We start from the raw sequence: 20,530 nt of genomic DNA, 5'->3' as shown, positions 1-20,530 counted from the left end.
ATGTTCATAGATATAGTTCATATAGATATCTATTCATACAGCTATAGTTCATCTTCTAAGATGTACTCAACCCAGGGAAAAATTTAACTAAGTATGTAAGTTTTAAAAACATGTATGGAGAAATAACTATATTTCCTAATTGTACTAAATTTTACCTCAAAAAAACTATCTTGTTACTGAGCCTAGTAAGTAAAAATATTTATATAAAATATTAAAGGTCAAAGTTTAAACCCATCCTAAAATTCATATGGAATCTAAGGGACCCCAAATAGCCAAAACAATCTTGAAGAAGAATAAAGTTGGAAGACTCAAAATTTCAGACTTTATAATAATTAAAATTTTAAAACATGGAATAGAGAGCCCAGAAATAAACCCTTTTATATATATATATATATATATATATATATGCTCAATTAATTTTCAACGAGATTGCTAAAACTATTCAATGGGGAACAGATGGTCTTTTCAACAAATGGTGCTAGGAAAACTGGATATCCACATGCAAAAGAATGAAGTTGGACCCATACTTTATACCACACACAAAAATTAACTCAAAATGGATCACAAACCTAAATGTGAGAGCTAAAAAAACTATAAAACTTTTACAAGAAAATATTAGGGGAGAGATTCATGACATTGGATTTGGCAATGATTTCTTGGATAGGACACCAAAAGGCACAGACAACAACAACAACAAAAGAACATAAACTGGTCTTCATTAAAATTAAAAACTTCTGTGCATTATCACAGACTGAAAAGACAACCCACAGAATTAGAAAAAAACATATGCAAATCATATATCCACTAAGGGATTAATGTCTAGAATATACAAAGAACTGTTACAACCTAACAACAAAAAAAATCTAACCACCCAATTTAAAATCAGGGAAAGGACTTGAACAGACATTTCTCCAAAGAAGATATAGAAATGGCCAATAAGTACGTGAAAATATGCTCAGTATCACACTAATCATTAAGGGAAATGCAAATCAAAAACACAATGAGAGAGCATTTCACACCCATTAGGATGGCCATTAAAAAAAAAAAAAAACAGAAAATAACAAATGTTGGCAAGAATGTGAAGAAATCTAAACATTTGTGCACTGCCTTACTTCTTCCCTACAGTTAAATTCTACTGAAAATAGCCCTCCCTTGTCGGTGATAGAAATGATACATACTACAGTGATATAATTGGCAAGTCATCTGCATGTTTACATATTTATTTATTTATTTAATAAACCCATAAAAGGATTTAATTAATTTGACACTCACCTAAATGTATCTCCTTATTAATTTGCTTATTATTTTTACTTTACCATCCCTCATTTTCCTATGCTTCCTCTCTCTCTACTTTAATCAAAATATCCTCCACAAAATGCCTTCAAAAACAACCTGAATCTCCAATCCATTTACATATAACAACACAAGACCACAGAGTACACAACACTTATGTAATCCCAATCAATGGGATGTGTTTCTGTTATCATTCCACCAAAGTAATATGAAATTTCTGCTACTACATGAAACAAAAATCAACCCTAAAACCTCATAAAATAATAATTTTCCAATTTGTAAATTATTATTTATGCCCTTTTGCCTCAAGATTCCCTTTGAGTCCTTTTATTGGTCATTCCAACCACGGGAAATAAGAAAAAAGTGAAAACATGATTTTACCAAACTTGCTCATTATCCTAGAAAAGTATATGTTGGAAGAAAAGCTTAAAATGATTTAATGAAAGTGGGGTTTGGTGTGAAACAACAATTTGCTTATTGTGTGAGACTTCTTTATTGTGTTTGACATTCAATCATCAACACATATTGGCTGGGTGGTAAATAGCACCTTAAATTTAGTACTGGTTTTATAGTGCTTTTCCTACAAAATCTGTTAATAGAAGTGATGAAAAATAATAGGTAATTATCAATATAAACTACTTAAACTAATAAAAATTTCTAATATATTTTTCAAATGTTTCCATGGAGTACAGTGAATCTCCACACGGACACTATCATGTTCTGTGTCTCAGCAACCTTAAAAGGTGTTAATGAGCTACTGAATGAATAGAACAAGTCCCATTAATTAATCATAAAGGAGACAAAAGATATAATTATCAACCTATTTCAACCCAATTTACTGTTTATCAGAATGTTACTATTAAAACTACCATTAATCATTGCTAATCTCAGATTGGCTAAAGAAATATCAATTTTTCACATATAATTCTTGTTTTTCTTCCTCCTCCCTGCCTCCTCACATATAGTTCTTAAAATATTTATTGTTTACAGAATTCTTTCATCTCATAAATCATGGTGGTTTACAGTTTTACCAAAAGGAATAATGTCTAAATTTTACCTTGCCATGCATATTTCTTCCCATTCAAATCAATAGCAAAATCTTCAGGATAGAAGTCAATTATACTAGAATCCTGTATCAGAGAGAAAAGTAGAGAATCAAAACAGAAGTCACACGTCTCTGTTATAAAGAATTTAATACGACTTTCATTCATGTTATCAGGCCTAATGAGGAAACACAGTGTATTCCTTTAAAAAATGTTATTAAGATATGAGATCATTCATCCCAAGTCTACTAAAACAAAATTAAGAATTTTATTTTAAAAGATGAATAGGAAAGGCATTACTGTAGAAGAATTTTAGAACTGACAACTGTGGGCCTCAAGCAAGCAGAGTTGATTTACTCTAACAATTAACTTCCTGGCTGGGTCTCACTCTTTCTAGCCCACAAAACAAGTTCATAGATGATTTAGTTAGGTAAGCCAGTCTTCTGAGCTCTGGTAGCCACCATACATGGCTGGAACAAATAAAAATAAAGACTCACAGGTAAGCTGAGAATAAAACGACTGTTACAACAACTACTCCCAAACATGAATTTTATTTTCTGGTAGGGTACTGCTGGCCAAAACAGGAAAAAAAAAAAATATGTAGTGAAAAATATACAAAAGAACTCAAATGTTCTGTTTCTGTACTTCACTATTTTAAACATGAGATGTAAAACTGATTGTGAATAAAGTTAATAAAATATATGACAAAAATCCAATTACCCACACACTCAAAATACTAAGACTCACGGGATCACTCATGAGCTTCCGCCATGATGGAGGTAGAAAGTTACCACTTGCAGCTGGAAAAACTCCCATAAGTTGTTCCAGTGGTTTAAACTGCAAGAAAGAAAAAATGTTAAAGGCCCAAAATTATTACCTAATCCAAAATTCCATAAATTTTATGACTTTAAATAATGAAGCTTACCGGTTTTGTACCCTTCTCAAAATCAGATGGCATGTCTGCAATACCTTCAAAATCTGAAGCAAATGGTGCGTAATGGAATGGATAATACCACTTCCAGGAAGCACAGCCCTAGAATCATTAGAAAAACAAACAAAAACAACAAAAACCTATGTTAATGATGGACACAATGAAAAACAGAAACAAAAATTAGACCATTAACCTATAATGTTCTATTCATAAAACATAAGACTTCTGGCATACATTCCATATATTGATTTTTTTCCATGAGTCCTGAAAATTATTTTGATTAAATCTGAACTCTCTATTTCATATCAATGGGTCCTTGGCTTAAAAAATACTGCAAAGCATCTTTAATAATCAGCAGTTAATGCCTTTATGCCCACAAACACAATTTGGTGAAGATTTTTATCCTTAAAATATATTTGGTGACAGTTCTTTCCAACTCTAGAGCTGCCATCATCAAATAAAACCAAGAGCAGTTGCAGCTAACATTTACTGAGCATGTAGGTGGTTAATGACATTAGTGAAACAGTGGTTGAGAGTAAAACTGCCATAAGTTTCATTTTACAATTTACTATTATATTTTCATATAACATTCTCTCGACTATAAAAGTATTTGAGTAAACGCATCGAAAAGAAAACAAAAGCAAGTGATACTCAGAAAAGAGATGTTTTTCTGACATGTGTTCTAACTCTATGCCTAGTGAATTAAAATCCTGATAGTAGGAGTAAAACATGTAAATAAAATATTTTGTAGTCAATACTTGGTGCATTGTTGTAACTTTCTTCTTCTTCTTCTTCTTCTTTTTTTTTTTTTTTTTTGAGACACAGTCTCACTCTGTTGCCAGGGCTAGAGTACCATGGCATCAAGCTCACAGCAACCTCAAACTCCCGGGCTTAAGCAATCCTTCTGCCTCAGCCTCCCGAGTAGCTGGGACTACAGGCATGTGCCACCATGCCCGGCTAATTTTTTTCTATATATATTTCTAGCTGTCCAGATCATTTCTTTCTATTTTTAGTAGAGACGAGGTCTTGCTCTTGCTCAGGCTGGCCTCAAACTCCCAACCTCGAGTGATCCTCCTGCCTTGGCCTCCCGGAGTGCTAGGATTACAGGCGTGAGCCACCGCGCCTGGCCTGTAACTTCCTTCTTACTGACAAATTCCATCTATCCCCAGGTCATACCAAACTTAACTTGGTTTGCTCTCTGAACACCAAACCAGATGTTAACTATCAGTGATACAATCTCCAAAATGTCTCTCTAATTTCGCAAAAATCTGACATCTCAGTTATCAAAAGGTACAGATTCAAAGTACTCCAATTTTAAATATTAAAAACACGCGATCTCATGGAGACAGAGAATACAATGATGGTCACCAGAGGCTGGGAAGGGTAGCAGAGAAGCAGGGATAAAGTGGGGATGGCTAATGGGTGCAAAAATATAGTTGGATAGAATGAATAATATTTGACAGCACAACAAAGTGACTAGAATCAACAATAAATTAGGGTATACTTTAGAATAACTAAAGGAGTGGAACTGGAATGTTCCTAGCACAAAGAAATGTTAAATGCCTGGGGGGGTGGATACCCCAATTATCCTGATTTGACTAATTCACACTGTATGTCTGTACCAAACATCACCTGTACCCTATAAAGATATACAACTATTACGTATCCATAATAATTAAAAATAAATTTAAAAAAAACTTCATGTAACATCACCCTATTATGGAGAAGATGGTATCATTCAAATTCTTATTGGTATTTTCTAGGCTTTGTCCTTTGTTCAGTCATTTAATGAATGTCAATTATCCAGTTATTTTTAAATTCCAATTAAAAAATACTTTAATCATCTTAAAGACAAAGTATAGTCAACCCTACTACTTGATGCTGAAAAATCCTTTAACAAACATAGCTTTGTAATATATTAATAGGAGCTTCAGAGTCTTTGTGAACAAATATTATTAGTATGAATTTCTGAACAGGAAGCTTAAAACATGACTCTGGGTTTTATTTCAGGATACAGCTCAATAATACATATTATCATAGAAATTACTGTCTTTCTAAAAAATCACCTCCAGAGTTAGAGAAAAATATTCTTTTTGTACCTGGTAATAATACCGAAGAACCCAGCAAAGCCCTTCAACATAAGACTGTACAACTTTACGACGGAATTTCTCATCAGCCGCATCAACATCAAATTTGTTCTTATAGTACCGCTGCTTCCAACCAGCTTCCCATAACCTAAAAACCAGGCAAAGCCAGTTTATGTTGAATTAATACACTTTGAGTAATAGAATATCTACCAATTTATATCCCAAATCAATCTATATTTAGTATCTGGGGAAATGTGAATGAGTTAAATAGTAATGCAAACAGAGATTCATTTAATTATTTATAAAAAGTCTACTTTCAGATAATTTATTATCAACTTAAGACAGTTAAACATTAAAAACACAAACACTGATTTTGGTAAGGCCATTATAAAACTATTTTTTTAAAAAATTATTAAAACAGATACAAAACACTTGTTTGCTCAAATTTTAATACTGCTTTATTTTTATTCTACAATTCTAAAACTACGTTAAGAGTCAAATACTGAAGATATTTCATACAGTTCAAGTTCCTCAGTCTGTTAAAATATATTCAAACTATACCAAGAAAGTCAACTAAATTACTTTAAAAACATACTTGAACAGGTTAATTTTTTTAAATTTGAAAAATGGTTTATAAAAGAATAATGTAGGAACTAGGCAGAAATTGTGTATACCTATATTCTCTCTATCCTTGCTTGGGCCTTATCCCTCTTTCAGCTAAAAGCTATTGATGGTTTAAGGAAAGGAGATAGAGATATAAAGAGATACATATTCTGTATTTCCGTAGATCTATATACACATATATGCACACATATATGTATGTTCTCGTAAAGCCTAGAAGCAGCTCAAATAATTCACTAAATTACCATTAATCACTGCTAATACAATGTGAAGAACCACATTTTCACCCAAGGTATATGTGTTTTTAAGTACTCATTTTTCATTCTCTAAAAAATTTAAATATTTTATTCAATGAACATGAAAAAGCCAAAGAACACTTTTAAAAAAAAGCAGGACAGACCAAGAACATCAAGATTCTCCATTAAGGGCTCTTTTCCACATGTGCCAGATCTCACAATTACAGTCATGTTTCAGAATATACCATACCAGTTTCAATCCCCCCTACAAACATGCACATGTATAGAACAGTAATTAGGAGAAAGATCCTCTGTCTATAATGTGGAGTATCAATATATTACAGAAAATATAAATGAAATAAATGCTAAGAGCCCTCAAACATTTCTTGGTAGAAGCATTTCTGCTGTGATTATCCTCAGCACCAGGACTAAACAATAAATTACTAAAATCATGCTATCTATTAAACTAGTATTGATCATGGTAGCTACATAGTGAAGTTTCCAATTATAAACACAAATCACACACTTTGGAAGTATGAGCTGTAGACCACTACTGTCTTCTTTACTTCTGAAATAGATGATTTTCCTGAATTCTTAATGAGCTACAATTATTGAGATTGTTGCCTTTTGTATTTGGAGCCCAGGGTTGAAATCTCGATTTAATTGCATGAGAGGCTGTTAATCTTATTACATAATGATCTTGAACTTCAGTATCAATTAAAGAATCAAAGTTTCCTATTATAAATTTTAAGTATATAGCAAAAGGGAAACTCCTCTGTCATGAAATACAACTGTTATTGTGCGTATCCAAGTTTGTGGTTTTTAAAATATATATATAATCTCTTAACAGAATGATTTTTGCATATTTCATTTTGAGGAAAAACCTTTTCAATTGAGAAGATTAAAGCAAACTATATTAAGTGTCCAAGTGTAACTGAACTTTGTAGGTTAAGCAGCTTGAAAATTTAATCTCCAAACAGTAACATTCAGATCACATAGTGAGAGCTAAACACCTCATGTCTAGCCCATCTAGTGCCTGGTCTCAGAGGAAAAAGTGGCTTGGAAGATGAAAACCTGCACGCATACTAATCTGGATACTTAGGTTTAACAGCTATAGCTTACATATCTCACTGGAATTTACTGACTATTCTAACCCTCCACATTAATTACTGGTGGATAAAAAGATCACAGGCAAGCATCTGAAGGCACTGCTGCTCTACGCTAAATAGCATTAATTAGACCGCATCTATTTCAGCAATTTGCTAACAAAGTGCTACCAAAAAATGGCTTCACCTGACATTATCCTCTGGCTCAGGTTCACTGTCACTGTCTTCTGCTTTTCGCTTAATTCCTCCTATTGGAGATGGGGAACCATCAGATGTGAAACTCGTATTAGGTGATATTGAAGGACTCTGTAGATAATTATGACATTACAGAAGAAGGATTTCATTATTCATTTTACATAAGAAAGTACATCCAACCACCATTACCTACCATGTTTCATAGTAACACATTTTTTTAAAGCTATCAAACAGACATGGTATATATATTTAGAAAGTACAGAGACTGATACTGTCCCATTCCATACACCCCCCAAAAGAGTAATAAAGTATCAAACTTCCTAAGCTTAAACTCAAAAAAATTAAAATTAGTAGGAAAAAAAATGTTTCTGAAGAAAGATGAAAAATTTAATTGTATATATTAAAAAATATGTAAAAAAATAACAATATATAACAGTAACATATAAAATAGTCAATGCTGTTAAGAATGCCATTAAATAGTACTGTTCCATCTAGTGCAACCACTCTAGAAAGCAAGTTTAATGAGACTCTGACAGGTAACTGTTAAATTATTTTATATGTTCTCTTTTAAAATTCAATATACAAATAAAGTCTATTAGTCAATTTAGAAAAATGCAGATTTTTATTAGTAGCATTTCAAAGACTTGGATGTCACTTTAAATTCAGTATTATCTTCCCTCTGTACCTAACTCAATTAACATAGCAGACCCTAAAATATTTTAGTATTTAATAAAAACATTAAAAGAAAATTTTCTGCAACTTTAGTTAAATTAATAAATCACCAAAAACATAAGTGGCAGAAACACTTTCACAGTGACGTTTTCCTTCTGTTATTCACAGGATTAACTATTTCGAGAAAATTGAATTATTTTAAAGTTGAGAACTCAGAAGGCTATTTTAATGATACTATAATTAGTTACACTATCCATGGCATGAAGGCAGTTAGCTCACACCACAGGCCAAGAAAAGTAAAAAATTATATTTCATATAGAGCTTTCAAAAATATATGTCAATTTTATTTCAATTTATGTCCTTTCAAAAATATATGTCAATTTTATTCATGAAAATGTATACACAATACAGTTTTTAAAAAATCTAATAAAAATAAATATACGAAGGCACTGTTGTACTTGAAAAATGAGGCAGGTATTTTTAGTCAGACAGATCGGTGTTGAAATACCAAGTTACACCTTTACTGGCTATGTGGCCTAGGGATGATAATGTTCTACTTCCTTACAGGTTATTGCAAGAATTAAATGAAACAGCATACGTGAAAGATTACTGGCATGCCTCCTGCCTGGGACATGGTGGTTAACCCTTCAGTAAGTCATCACTATTGTTTTTTTAATCCTCTACTAATCATTTGGATTAAATTATAAAGCTGATATTCCTATTGTCTAAGTGCAGACAAGTTGTATAAAAAGCAAACTTTCTCAAATTGATTCTTGACTAACAAGACATAAACTTCATCATTAGAAGACAAAAATAACAGACTTTCAAAGAAAAGAAACCATTCACCATTTAACACTAAATCTCCGTTGCTCTGCCTCTACCAACAAAGGTACTCTTTTCTGAATATACTAGATTCAAACAAATTCATTCATACAAATTTTTTTAAAAAGCTGTTTACAACCAAATTCAACTAAACTGAGAATGGCCTCCGATATAATAAAGCTACATTTTAGAATATAAAATTTAAAACCACATATACCAGGAAACAGAAGCTATTTTATAAAACATTAACAATATTGACATCGGTAGACAGGTATTGGAGACTACTGAGCCCAACAGCTCAGAAAAAATAAATGGGCAAAAATCCATAACCTTAATGGTTCTCTTTAAATAAACAGGTAATTTGGTGTCAGAACATTCTAGGTGAAAATCTCACTATGCAGACTCCAATTCCATTCTACTCTATATAGAAATAATTGTGTCAAGAAGGGGTTAAGACAGGATCAAATAAGCAACCTATCACCAATCTCCCTATTCCTACTCCCAGGGCAAATTTTACTGATCAACAGTCTAGTCCTGTGGCTCTACAGAGCCTGAATATAATACTGGAACCCTTCTCAAAGCAACCACAGCTGGCGAAGTTTAAACCTACCTGCCCCCCCCAAAATTAAGAAAGAAGCATTCTATCATCAACAGGGCATCTGAGAATACCAGTCACTCTCAGTTCTGCCCTGCAAGGACTGTGGTCACTATAACCTCGAACGATGTGCATCAGCTTTTTCTGTTCTAGCCAGATGTCTCATTGCAACCCCTTTCCTTGACCCTGTACATCCCACTCTGTTAGTGAGACAAGAAAACCAAAATCAAATGGAACAAAACACAACAGAAACCCAGGCTGCTTCTCTCAGGAGACGCAAAATCTCAAGTTTTCAAATTCCAAATCTAAGGCCCTAAAATGCCTAGCTGTGAATTTATGTGAATACAAGTGGAATCAGTCACCTGGCATAGCAAAATTCCACATATGGGGTTGCCCTGTAATAAAGGAAATGAGCATCAACAGGAAAACTATTAGAATAAGAAAACTTAAATATCCAAGCTTATGCTATTTCTTAGATAGTAAAAATGTACACCTAATACTGAACCTTCCATAATAGCTTTCCTTCCTCTACTGTTAGCTCACGGTCTATTCCCTCGCTCCTGCTGCTGCCACACCAGCTGCTCTGAGAGCTCACGATCTATCGCCACTACAACAGAAGCTGGTGGACACAGTACGGCCTTGCTGGGTAGCTTGATTTGCTTCTGCAATTTGGATTACAAAGTTCAAATAAGGAGGGATATCATGAGGCAAATCAATATAACCAGGGCAAACCCATCCTTGTGTTTCTAAGTTCGCAAGTAGAGAACAACCAGAGTTTAGATAGTCAGGGCTTAAAATACTTATTCAGATCTATTCCAAGCCTGAATTGGACAGTGAGAGTTATAACTGACGAAAACCAGTTTTACAAAATGCCCATAACTGACCCCTGGGAGGAAAGGGAAAATAAGGGAGCAAAAGCTGCCCTCTTCTTGTACCAGCTGTGAGACATATGGATGTCTCCAACATGCTTCTAGCACCATCCACCACCCTGTTCCTTGGGGAAGAAGCAAGCAGTGCGGCTCATCTGCATTACAAAAACACTGCAGCCACTTTGCTGTATCTTTATATTCGTGAGCATCAACTATCCCACATACTTTTCTTTCACATAATTTAGATATTTTCATACTGATAAAGATGGATTTAACAGAGTTAAAAATTCTTAAGGCAAAGAAATTGATAAAAAACTATAAAAAACAACTCCAGGCTAAGTGATAAGATTCTCTCTCTCTCTCTCTCTCTCACACACACACACACACACACACACACACCTGCAAGAGGCATCTGATTTTTACTACTATTCAATGCCACATAAAAGTAGGCCACTTACAGAATTATTCTGCATCCTCATTTCATAGGCTGCGTGTCTTGGATTACTGGCTACGTGAGAACCTGGTGAATTTCTTGAACTCAAGGCATGAGGGGTTAATATTCCACTAGGAGTGAAAGCTGGTTGATCTCTCTAACATAAATGGAAATGAATATAGAAATTAAAATTAAATCACAACAAAGTTAGATGGCAGGAAGAAAGGAGGGCAATGGAACAGAGTTCTTACTGTAAGTACTTAACTACTAAACTCACTAAAAGACCAAATGGATTTCTGTTAACATTACAGGGTTGTCAACACCTTGATTTGATGGTGACTTACACCCTGTAAACAATAGTCAGTAATACTTAATAACCCTGCCCTAAAACTATATGCAATAAATACACTGTCCTGATATATAGAGAGAATCTATTCAAGTCTCATTATGCTAACCCACTGTTTATTTATAATTTCAGAAAACAATTAAGATACAATTTCAGGCAAATAAAAATAATACAACGATTAAAGTAAAAAAAATAAGTTAAGTTTGACTTAGGAAATACAACTTGTATTTACTCTTCACCTTGCTAAAAATTAACTCTTTGTTTCCAGTTAGGTGATAGTCTTGGCTGACTGAAAAAATAGATATTGACTGAAAGAAAATAGTAAGTAGAAATCAAATATGCCCCTCCCAATCTAAGTGGTTTTAAACCTACCTCAACAATAAAATAACTCTACTTTTCTCCCTTGTTTCCTGGAATTATTTAATTCTAATAAAACATGACAATACAAGACAGTCCCTAAACTTCATGGGTTTGAAAATCCAGTAGGGAAGACAAGAAAAACAAGAAGTAATGAAGTTAAATGACTATAAAGCATTATGCAATTAAGTACGAAAAAAATGTCACAGGCATTAAGGATGAGAGTTAAGAGAATCATGGACCAACAAGGGAGGCCTTGTGGAAAAGGTAAGATGTGAGTGAGCTGCAAAGTCACAAATCCATTTGGCAAAACCAAATGAAGGCAACACTCTGTGCCAGCAGGGACACAGTGTACATAAAATACAGAAGGGGATAAGCTGGAGAGTTGGAATTCAACCAGATCTTAGTGTGCAATGAACACCACACTAAGACAGAACTGGATTCTGAGGGGATGAAGAAGTCAATGGTGATTTTGGAGCAGAGAAGCAACAAAGTTTAGAGTGTTGCCTTCTAGGAAAGTTAACCTGACAAAGGCACAGGAATAAAACAGTAACTTTCAAGAGGATACAAAGAGTTCACTTTTCATTATAAAAAGAATACTGGATTGCTGTAAACAATTCAAAGAGCTAAGTGCCACCTGCCTCCCACCTCCTGCCTCCTTCCCCCCAAACTCCAGAGCTTTCAAAGAGCTTCTTTAAAATGAACACCAGTATTCTTTATCCAGGTAAGAAGGCAGCTGGGTGGATATTATGTCCCTAACTCCGACTGGATAAGGAATAAAGTTTCTGTAATGAACATCATCTTCACAAATTATAAACTTATGCTATTGCCAATCTTATGAAATTAATTAAAACTCACCTTCATTCTCTTTCTTTTTTCTTTCTGTCGTCTTCTAAAACTGTCCTAAAAGTATAAAATCCACATATTCTGTCAAATAATTACACAAAAATGTCAGAGTTAAACATTACCAGGAATGATTCGGGAGACAATTTAAATTATAAAGGAACATCCCAGAAATATAGGTTCATGATTAAACTAGGCAACAGACTGTATGTTCAAAGTGTTGCTTAACAGAACTTCAGCTTGGTAGAGAATTGAATTTAAATACAATATAATTGCTCTTAATTTTTTTCAGATAGTTTTTGACATCATTTCAGGAAAATGCAAGAACCACTACAAAGACCCTTGGTTCTATCCTGGAGCAAACAGGCTGTCAGTACCGAGAAGATACAAATAAGTATAAGGAAACAGTAATTCTTAAGTTTTAGCTGAATACAGTTAATAACTAAAATGACAGATTTTTCAAAAATCAACAAGACAATTTAATGAGACTCTCACCTAAAAAGGGCTTGACAGTTCCTAACTCTGTCGCATGCATGGCATAACAGAGAAAAGAGAAAAGTAGGACTCTATTCAAACATTAACCCCAACCCCAGCTTCCAAAAAGACAATCCAAGGAAAAGGAAGGAAGGAAATTCACCTCTCACTCTGGCCTGATTTAATTCAGAGGGAACAGGTCCAGTCCACATAGATTCTTTCCCTCCACTCTTTTCAAAATGCAGCTATAGTTTCAACTGGACAGGATTTTGGGTTGTACTTGCTTCTCACTAACTCTAGGCCATTCAAAGCCCTCCCCATGCCCATGTCCAAGTTTCCCTCAGTATCAAGAAGTGAAACAACAGCTAGGGTGGCCATGGCTGCTGCTGTGGTCTAAAACAGGGGCCAGTAGGTACTGTACTGATGGTCATCCCAGTAGTTGTACTTCTATCTCTTCCAAGTCAGTCCTGTCAAGTATAATATAATACCTTAATGAGATCTGAAATTGGTGCTTTCTGCTGGTAGAGGAGCTGAACTTTGGATACATAAGTCTGCTGCTATGAAGTGGAGCCCAGGTGACAAACTATCTTAAAACTTCCTAAGATGTGGAAACTACTGATTTCTTTAATCAACCTGTGCCCCCATCTTCAATGAAACTTATCTATGTCACCAATGACCTACAGATTATGAAATTCATTAGCCAATTTTCAGTCCTTATCTGACCATGACTCTTTCCTCCTTGAATCACTACACTCTCTCCACTTGGCTTCCAGGACTCTACATTCACCTGGTTCTCCTTCTTCTGTCTTGCTAATTGCCTTCACGCCTCAACTCCCCAACCACTTCATGTTTGTGCTCTCCTGGCCCGAGTACTTGGACCTTTCCACTTCTCTCCTCCCATAGGAGTAATCAGCCAGTCTCACGGCTTTAGATACCACCTACATGCTGATGACTCCTCAATCAGGCCTCTCCCCACTCAACATCTCCATTTTGCTATCTCAAACTTAACAAGTCCAAAATGGAATTTCCCCACCTTACCTTTGCACATCCCATAGTCTTTCTCTTGAAGGTTGCTCAGAACATTGAAAAATCACTGGAACAAACGCCCTGGAGTTACTGTTGACACCTTTCCTTCTTTCACACCCTCCATTTAATCCATTAGCCAATCCCATTGATTCTGTCTTCAAAATATGTTCAGAATCCAACTACCTCTTATCATCTCTAACACCACCATCCAGGCTCCCTTGAATTATTACAAAAAAGCCTCCTCATTGGGCTCACTGCTTTGACTTTTGCCTCCATACAGTTAGTTTCAACATGGCTGCTGTAGTGATCCTTTTAGAATATGTTCCAGATCTTGATGCAGAACAAAAGCTACAGTCCTTATAATAACCTATTGGGTCTCAGGAGACTGGGCCCTGCATCCTCTTTCTGACTTCCTCTTCTACTCCTTCCCCCTTGGCTCCTGCCACACTGGCCCCTGCTGTTCTGTGGATAGCCTAGGTATGCTCCTGCCCCAGAGCCTTGGCACTAGTGATTCCTTCTGTCTAAAATGGTCTTCCTGCAAACCCCTGCATGGTGTACTCCCTCACATCCTTCAGGTCTTTTTTCAAAGTCATCTGTCTGTGAGGCCTTCTCTGGTCACCTCTTCTAGAACACTCCATCTCCACCTTACCAAATGCCTCCTCACCTGCTTTAGTTTTCTCTGTGGCACTTAACACATTCTAACAGGTTACAAGGTTTACTTAGTTACTTTGCTTATTGTCCAGCTCCCCTAGAAGAATGTAAGCTCTAGAAGGGCAGGAATTTTTATCTGTTTTGTTTGTTTGTTTGTTGCTGTATCACTAGCACTCAGAACACTGTCTGACATATAAACACTAAACAAATACTGGCTGAATAAATGAACAACATTTGCAAGACAAAAGGCAAATAGTGAAGCTCATAAAATGAAAAGCATCACATTTCTGGCATAAGTGCTCAATTCTAATAACAAATATTGTATTCCTTTTCTACCATTTGTTCTGTTGGTCTGTTAAATATCTATTTCTAAGTGTGGCAGTCACACTTAAGCAGAACAGAAGGCCCAACCAGGTGGCCCTTACTCATCTCTAATCTTTTTTGAAAATCTGTCCAAAGTCAGACTTTCCAGAAAAATACATATACTCAGAAACTTTCATACTGGATTTCTAAGAGTTTCCCCTGATGTCCAACCATGCTAAAGGACATCATATGACTTCAGGGACACCAAAAAAGCTTCAATGCTTTAAAATGCCCTCTCCACAAGGTCAGCTGGAAACCATATTAATTAATTAAGTCTGCAATACTATGGTATCTATAAAATCCCATACTTCCTCCTCTAATGCCAACTTATCACCAATACTTAATAGTACAGAGTCTGCTAACGTCACATAAAAAAAACTTCTAGCAAAGGTTTTTATACGAGGTAGTACGTAGTATTAGGTTATTAAGTATGAAATGTCCGACTTCCTTAAGTACTAAGTTTGATGCTTGGTATCTCTGATATTTCCCCTTGACAGTTCTAGTTTTATTTTTATTGTGAAGGTACATCCTCAGTCTTTCAAATGCACATTTTAGCTTGTAATTATCTTTCAAATTTTTTTTTAAGAGCAATTCTTGCAAAACCATGGATAAGTCAAAACTCTGTTATTTTCAAATATGAGTTCCATCTTGGAACCAATGCGGTACAGACAGCTCAAATATCAATGAAGTGTTTGGGAAGGATGTAGCCAATGAACACACAGCACATCGATGGTTTGGGAAGTTCTGTTCTGGTGATTTTAATCTTGAAAACGAACCACGTGGTCAACCTGAGACCAAGGTGGACACTGATAAGCTGAAAGCTGTAGTGGAAGCAAATCCATCTCAGCCTACACATGAACTGGCAGCAAGGTTTGACGTTAGTTACTATTCCAACAATACTGGACCATCTGAAACAAATCGGCAAGGTAAAGAAGCTAGATAGATGGGTGCCACATGAATTAAACAAGCATCAGAAGAGAAACTGTCTTGAAGCTTGCCTTTCTTTGCTGTCACAACATAAAGGCGAACCATTTCTACACCATATTGTTATGTGTGATGAAAAATGGATTCTTTTTCACAATTGTAAATGTTCGGCACAATGGCTGGATAAAGTGCCGAAACAGTTCAAAACACAATATTCATCAAAAAAAGCTAATGGTGCCTGTTTGGTGGTCCAGTGCTAGTGTTATCCACTACAGCTTCATGATACCTGGTCAGCTGATTACAGCGGATGTCTACTGCAACCAGTTGGATAAAATGATGAGGATGCTTGTGATTAAGCAGCCAAGATCAGTCAGTAGAGACAGGCCAATCCTCTTGCAAGACAATGCTGGACCACATGTTGCACAAACAACGCTGCTCAAACTACAGAAGCTGGACTTGGAAACTCTCTGTCATCCACCATGTTCACTAGACCTTGCACCAACCGACTACTACTTCTTCCAGGCTTTGGACCAACAAGCTGTGAAAAATGCCTTTTGCGATTTCATCGCCACTCACTCTCCAGGATTCTTCGCTGCTGGCATAAACAAGCTACTGTTATGATGGCAAAACTGTGTCAACAGGTTAGGCACATACTTTGATTAATTGTACTGCTTCTTGTCTGAGACATAATAAACTACACTTTTGAGTCGAAATTGGACATTTCGTATTTAATGACCTAAATGTTATTTATAGTTTTTTGTTAGGTAGGTGTAAATGGGAGCAGGTCAAGTGAAGCCACCATAATTATTGATAACTTAGTTAAAAATAGCTATTTCAGTAGACACTGACACCCACAAAGCTAGTTCTGTAACTTGAATTTTACATGTGAAAACTTGTCATCACAGAAAAGAATACCAAGTACTGAAGGCTTTTGGAAAAAAGGCTTACAGTCAATTCACTATGTAACATAAAATGATGATCACTAGCTTCAGTATATAAAAGTTGAAGAAAATAGAAAATCTTGTCAGATTCAATGACATGGAGTTTTAATCTGCTAGGAGATCATGATGCAAAGTAGCAATATTACGCTGTTATTTGCTTAAAATACCCATATACTTTTTATAAAATCCGTTTCTGAAACGACTTCCCTCACTTTCTTTCTAAGAAGCTTTGTTTCTAATCTGCTCATTTCACTCACTGTGGGCCTCCTTTGCCACCCCTCACAATAAGCCTCCCAGCCCCCAGCCCAGACTAGGTGCCTGCTCATCACACTCTGACCCTCAGGCAGCACCAGTAGCTAGCAGCGGCTCTTCTTTATCCTTAAAGGTCCATACTTCCCTAGTCTTCCGCTGGAGGCACTTTCACTCTATACAAGGTCCCAGGAAATTCAAGCTCACACCCATGGCTTTAAGTACCTCCCATCAGCTCATGGTTCTCAAATCTCTTTTCAAAAGACTTCTGCCCCAAGCTTTACATACACTCACTCAACTGCTTAATGGACTTTTCTCCTCTAAGGTGTCCTGTAGCCCCTCAAACTCAACATCTCTAAAATGAAACTTTATTTCCACCAAGTCCCCACTCCAACCCGTTATATACCTAGTGCTTGCTATGTTAGGGAATGGCACCAGCAAACTCCTAATTCCCAACTCCCTAAGCTGGAAACCAGGACTTTTCACCTAAGCACTCACCCATCAAACGCAATCAATTTCCAAGTGCTTTGTTATTTCTTTCTTTTATGTTTCAATTTCTTACTTAAGAGCTGCAGCCCTCCCCAGATCCTCCCCAGATTCTCCCAACCCTCTTTCCTGGCTGATACAATTCAACCCAGAATCCCTATACTCTACTCTTAGAATACGAGTTCTTAGGTTTTAACCTCTCTTCCTGCCTATACAACATGGCAGCCACTAACTCAATCCTGGTCTCCAGCCTTGGAACCCTCTTTCATATCCTATTTATTAGATGGCAGTTTGGATTTATACCCTAATAAAATTAAGAAGACAGGAAAAAAAATTATAGTGCATCTCAAAGAGTGTGAAATACACAGTTCCACACAGCATAACCTTTATGAAATAATCAAAGCACTGACCGCTCGGGATGACATCAGTGTTGATACACCGTAATGATATAACAACACACTCAAAGAGGTTAAAGTACAATCACAGGATCATCATAGCCTATTAGAGACAGGAGCAATTTTAGCTACTGCAATAGAAACACTTTACCTCATCATCCTTTCTCTTTTTAAAAATGCTATCCTCAACTTCACCAACTGCTAACATGATCATCTGTACTCTTTGCAGATTGACATAACCACTTTCTGTAAGGTAACCCTGTAAGTGATAAAATACATGTAAAATGATCTTCTTATAAAAGCAAATACTTGTGTTTTGAAATTATTCAAGAGTGAACTTACCCCAGTTTTGTGTACCACATTTTTGTATATGTTAACCAAACGGTCAATTGCACCTTCCCTGCCACCAGGAGACAAACATTATGCATTAGGACCAGCAGGCACTGTAAAGTCAAGAAGGCCAAAACAATGCTTTGAAAAACCACACAAATACACGTACCTAATCTCTAATGATGGCAAGTGAGGAAGGAAGTCATTTCCCACAAAGAAACACATGAAGACCCAGTCATCAATGCTCCTCTCGACATCAAATGTGAACGGAAGGCTGGCCATGGTGAGTTCTCTTTCCAAATACTACAACCAAAAAGGAATGCTGCCATTAAAGCCATCAAAGGCACCATACTTTAGAGTGCCTGGTCCAATGGTTACTACTACATACCTCACGAAGAACATTAAGACGAAGAAAGATAAACTCTCCTTCAGCACAAGGAAGACTATCTGCAAGTTCATCATGCTGCAAGAATAGGAATGAAAATTAAAGTCTACTCTAAACCCTGTAATTTTTTCCAACCAAGCAAATTTTAATGCTTTTCCTAAAGAAAGGTTCACTTTTAAATTGTAAGCATTAACTAGATAAAACTCACCAAATCATTTCAAAATAAAAATTTTATGTGAAATCCAATCACAACTAGCAAACATTTTCTGCAAAGGGCCAGATAGTAAATAGCCTTTGGCGGACACATACAGTCTCTGTTGAACCTTCTTTCATGTTTTATTTTGGTTTTTACAATCCTTTAAAAATGTAAAAACTATCCTTAGCTCATGGGCCAAAACTGGAGGAAAGCAGTTTGCCAATCCCTGACCTATACCCAGCCCATATTAGTATTTTGATATATATGCCTCTAGACTCTTCTTTGTGAACTTATGTGCACAGAGACATGTATTTTGTCTTTATTGTATTATATATCTGAAATCATGTTATTTCCACCTTATATTTTTTTCCACCTGTCACCACCTCAAGCTAGTCTAACCCTAGTGTTTGCTATCAACAATGTCTTTTAAAAAGGCACCATATTCTTAAAACAAAAGCCCACCCTGATCTACACCCAACCAATACTAATATTTTAATGTATATTCCTCTAGCCCCTTTTCTCTGAATATATGTGCAGATACATGTACACTGTCTTTATTATATTGCATATCTGAAATCATATAGCATATTTTATTTTTTATCTACTTTTTTCACTCAAGAATGTCTTTTAAAGAAGCACCATATTCTTTTAAGACAGAAGCACCTTTAAAGGAGACTGGATATAACTTAAGTGAATCCGAAAATACATAGAAACTGGGAGTAGCTTAAAAGTATCAAGAAGTTTTTAATAAATTTGATTTGTAGTTCCTTTTAAGAAGAGTAACCATTTGAAACAAATAACTTCTACAAATAAATCACATGCAATGAGCATTATTATCTACTAGAGCTAAGCCTGATGTAGATACAGGCTATGTTAGAAAAAGAACAGAGACTGCTCACCAGTTCTGAAAAAACAAAAACAAAAAAAAGAAAAAGAACAGAGTAGGAAAAGCAAATGTATACATGCTTTTCAATGCAGGTTTATTTTAAAGTGCTTTAAAAGATACATCTCTGTGAGGGAGGGGCAACAGCAAGCAGGTAAAAAAAAGCTAATCAAGCATAATCTTCTCTTTATTCATTTTAAAAATGAGGCAACTTGAATATACATAATGCTATTTAATTATACACTTAAAAATAGTTAAAATGATATATTTCGTGCTATATATTTTACCACAATAATAGAATTTTTTTTTAAAAACGAGGCAACTACCATCCCAAAGTTCTTACCTTTCCCTTCTTTTCTCTTGGCAAACCTTCACAATCCTTGACCTCGTGTCCAAACTGATTACAAAGACCACATGGTTTGGGTTTGTTTGGCTTGAATTCTTCTCTAATAATGGTAAAGTTGGGTTCATGTGTAGCAAGGCCAAGCATAATGAGATCAGCTATCAATCAACAATGAGAAAAACACTAAACAGTGAGCACTTTGAGAGGATTCTTACCATAAACAAAGTACTAAAAGACACCAACACAAAGAAAAGCCCAAATGAGCAGACACAAATGCTCAAAAGCCTAAAAATTTCCCAGCAGTCCTCAGTCAACAAGAAGTCCTCCAGGTATGTGGACATATAACACAGACTAGCACTCAAGATTAAACACTTGGGAAATTTTCTATTCCAAAGGTATGAGCAGCTAAATTAAAAGATTGAAAAATGTAAAAAA

At 35.6% G+C, this 20,530-nt stretch overlaps 1 protein-coding gene across 2 annotated transcripts in view; it reads right to left on the bottom strand.

Annotated features, from left to right (window-relative positions):
* The window catches only part of XRN2 (5'-3' exoribonuclease 2), a 76,040-nt gene that overhangs the window by 35,325 nt on the left and 20,185 nt on the right, over positions 1 to 20,530 (bottom strand). For both annotated transcript variants that reach the window (XM_069496438.1, XM_069496439.1), the window contains exons 9-20: positions 20,096 to 20,253; positions 18,677 to 18,751; positions 18,458 to 18,591; positions 18,301 to 18,358; positions 18,110 to 18,217; positions 12,465 to 12,509; positions 10,929 to 11,060; positions 7,505 to 7,623; positions 5,367 to 5,502; positions 3,262 to 3,369; positions 3,084 to 3,173; positions 2,351 to 2,423 (exon numbers count right to left, since the gene is read on the bottom strand). In XM_069496438.1, the coding sequence (XP_069352539.1) occupies positions 2,351 to 2,423; positions 3,084 to 3,173; positions 3,262 to 3,369; positions 5,367 to 5,502; positions 7,505 to 7,623; positions 10,929 to 11,060; positions 12,465 to 12,509; positions 18,110 to 18,217; positions 18,301 to 18,358; positions 18,458 to 18,591; positions 18,677 to 18,751; positions 20,096 to 20,253 (1,236 nt within the window). The remainder of the gene's footprint in view (positions 1 to 2,350; positions 2,424 to 3,083; positions 3,174 to 3,261; positions 3,370 to 5,366; positions 5,503 to 7,504; positions 7,624 to 10,928; positions 11,061 to 12,464; positions 12,510 to 18,109; positions 18,218 to 18,300; positions 18,359 to 18,457; positions 18,592 to 18,676; positions 18,752 to 20,095; positions 20,254 to 20,530) is intronic.

This window comes from Eulemur rufifrons, chromosome 20, assembly GCF_041146395.1.
Source record: "Eulemur rufifrons isolate Redbay chromosome 20, OSU_ERuf_1, whole genome shotgun sequence".
Taxonomy (NCBI): domain Eukaryota; kingdom Metazoa; phylum Chordata; class Mammalia; order Primates; family Lemuridae; genus Eulemur; species Eulemur rufifrons.
The sequence above is the reverse complement of the archived record's forward strand: the minus strand, read 5'-3'. Positions and strand labels throughout refer to the sequence as shown.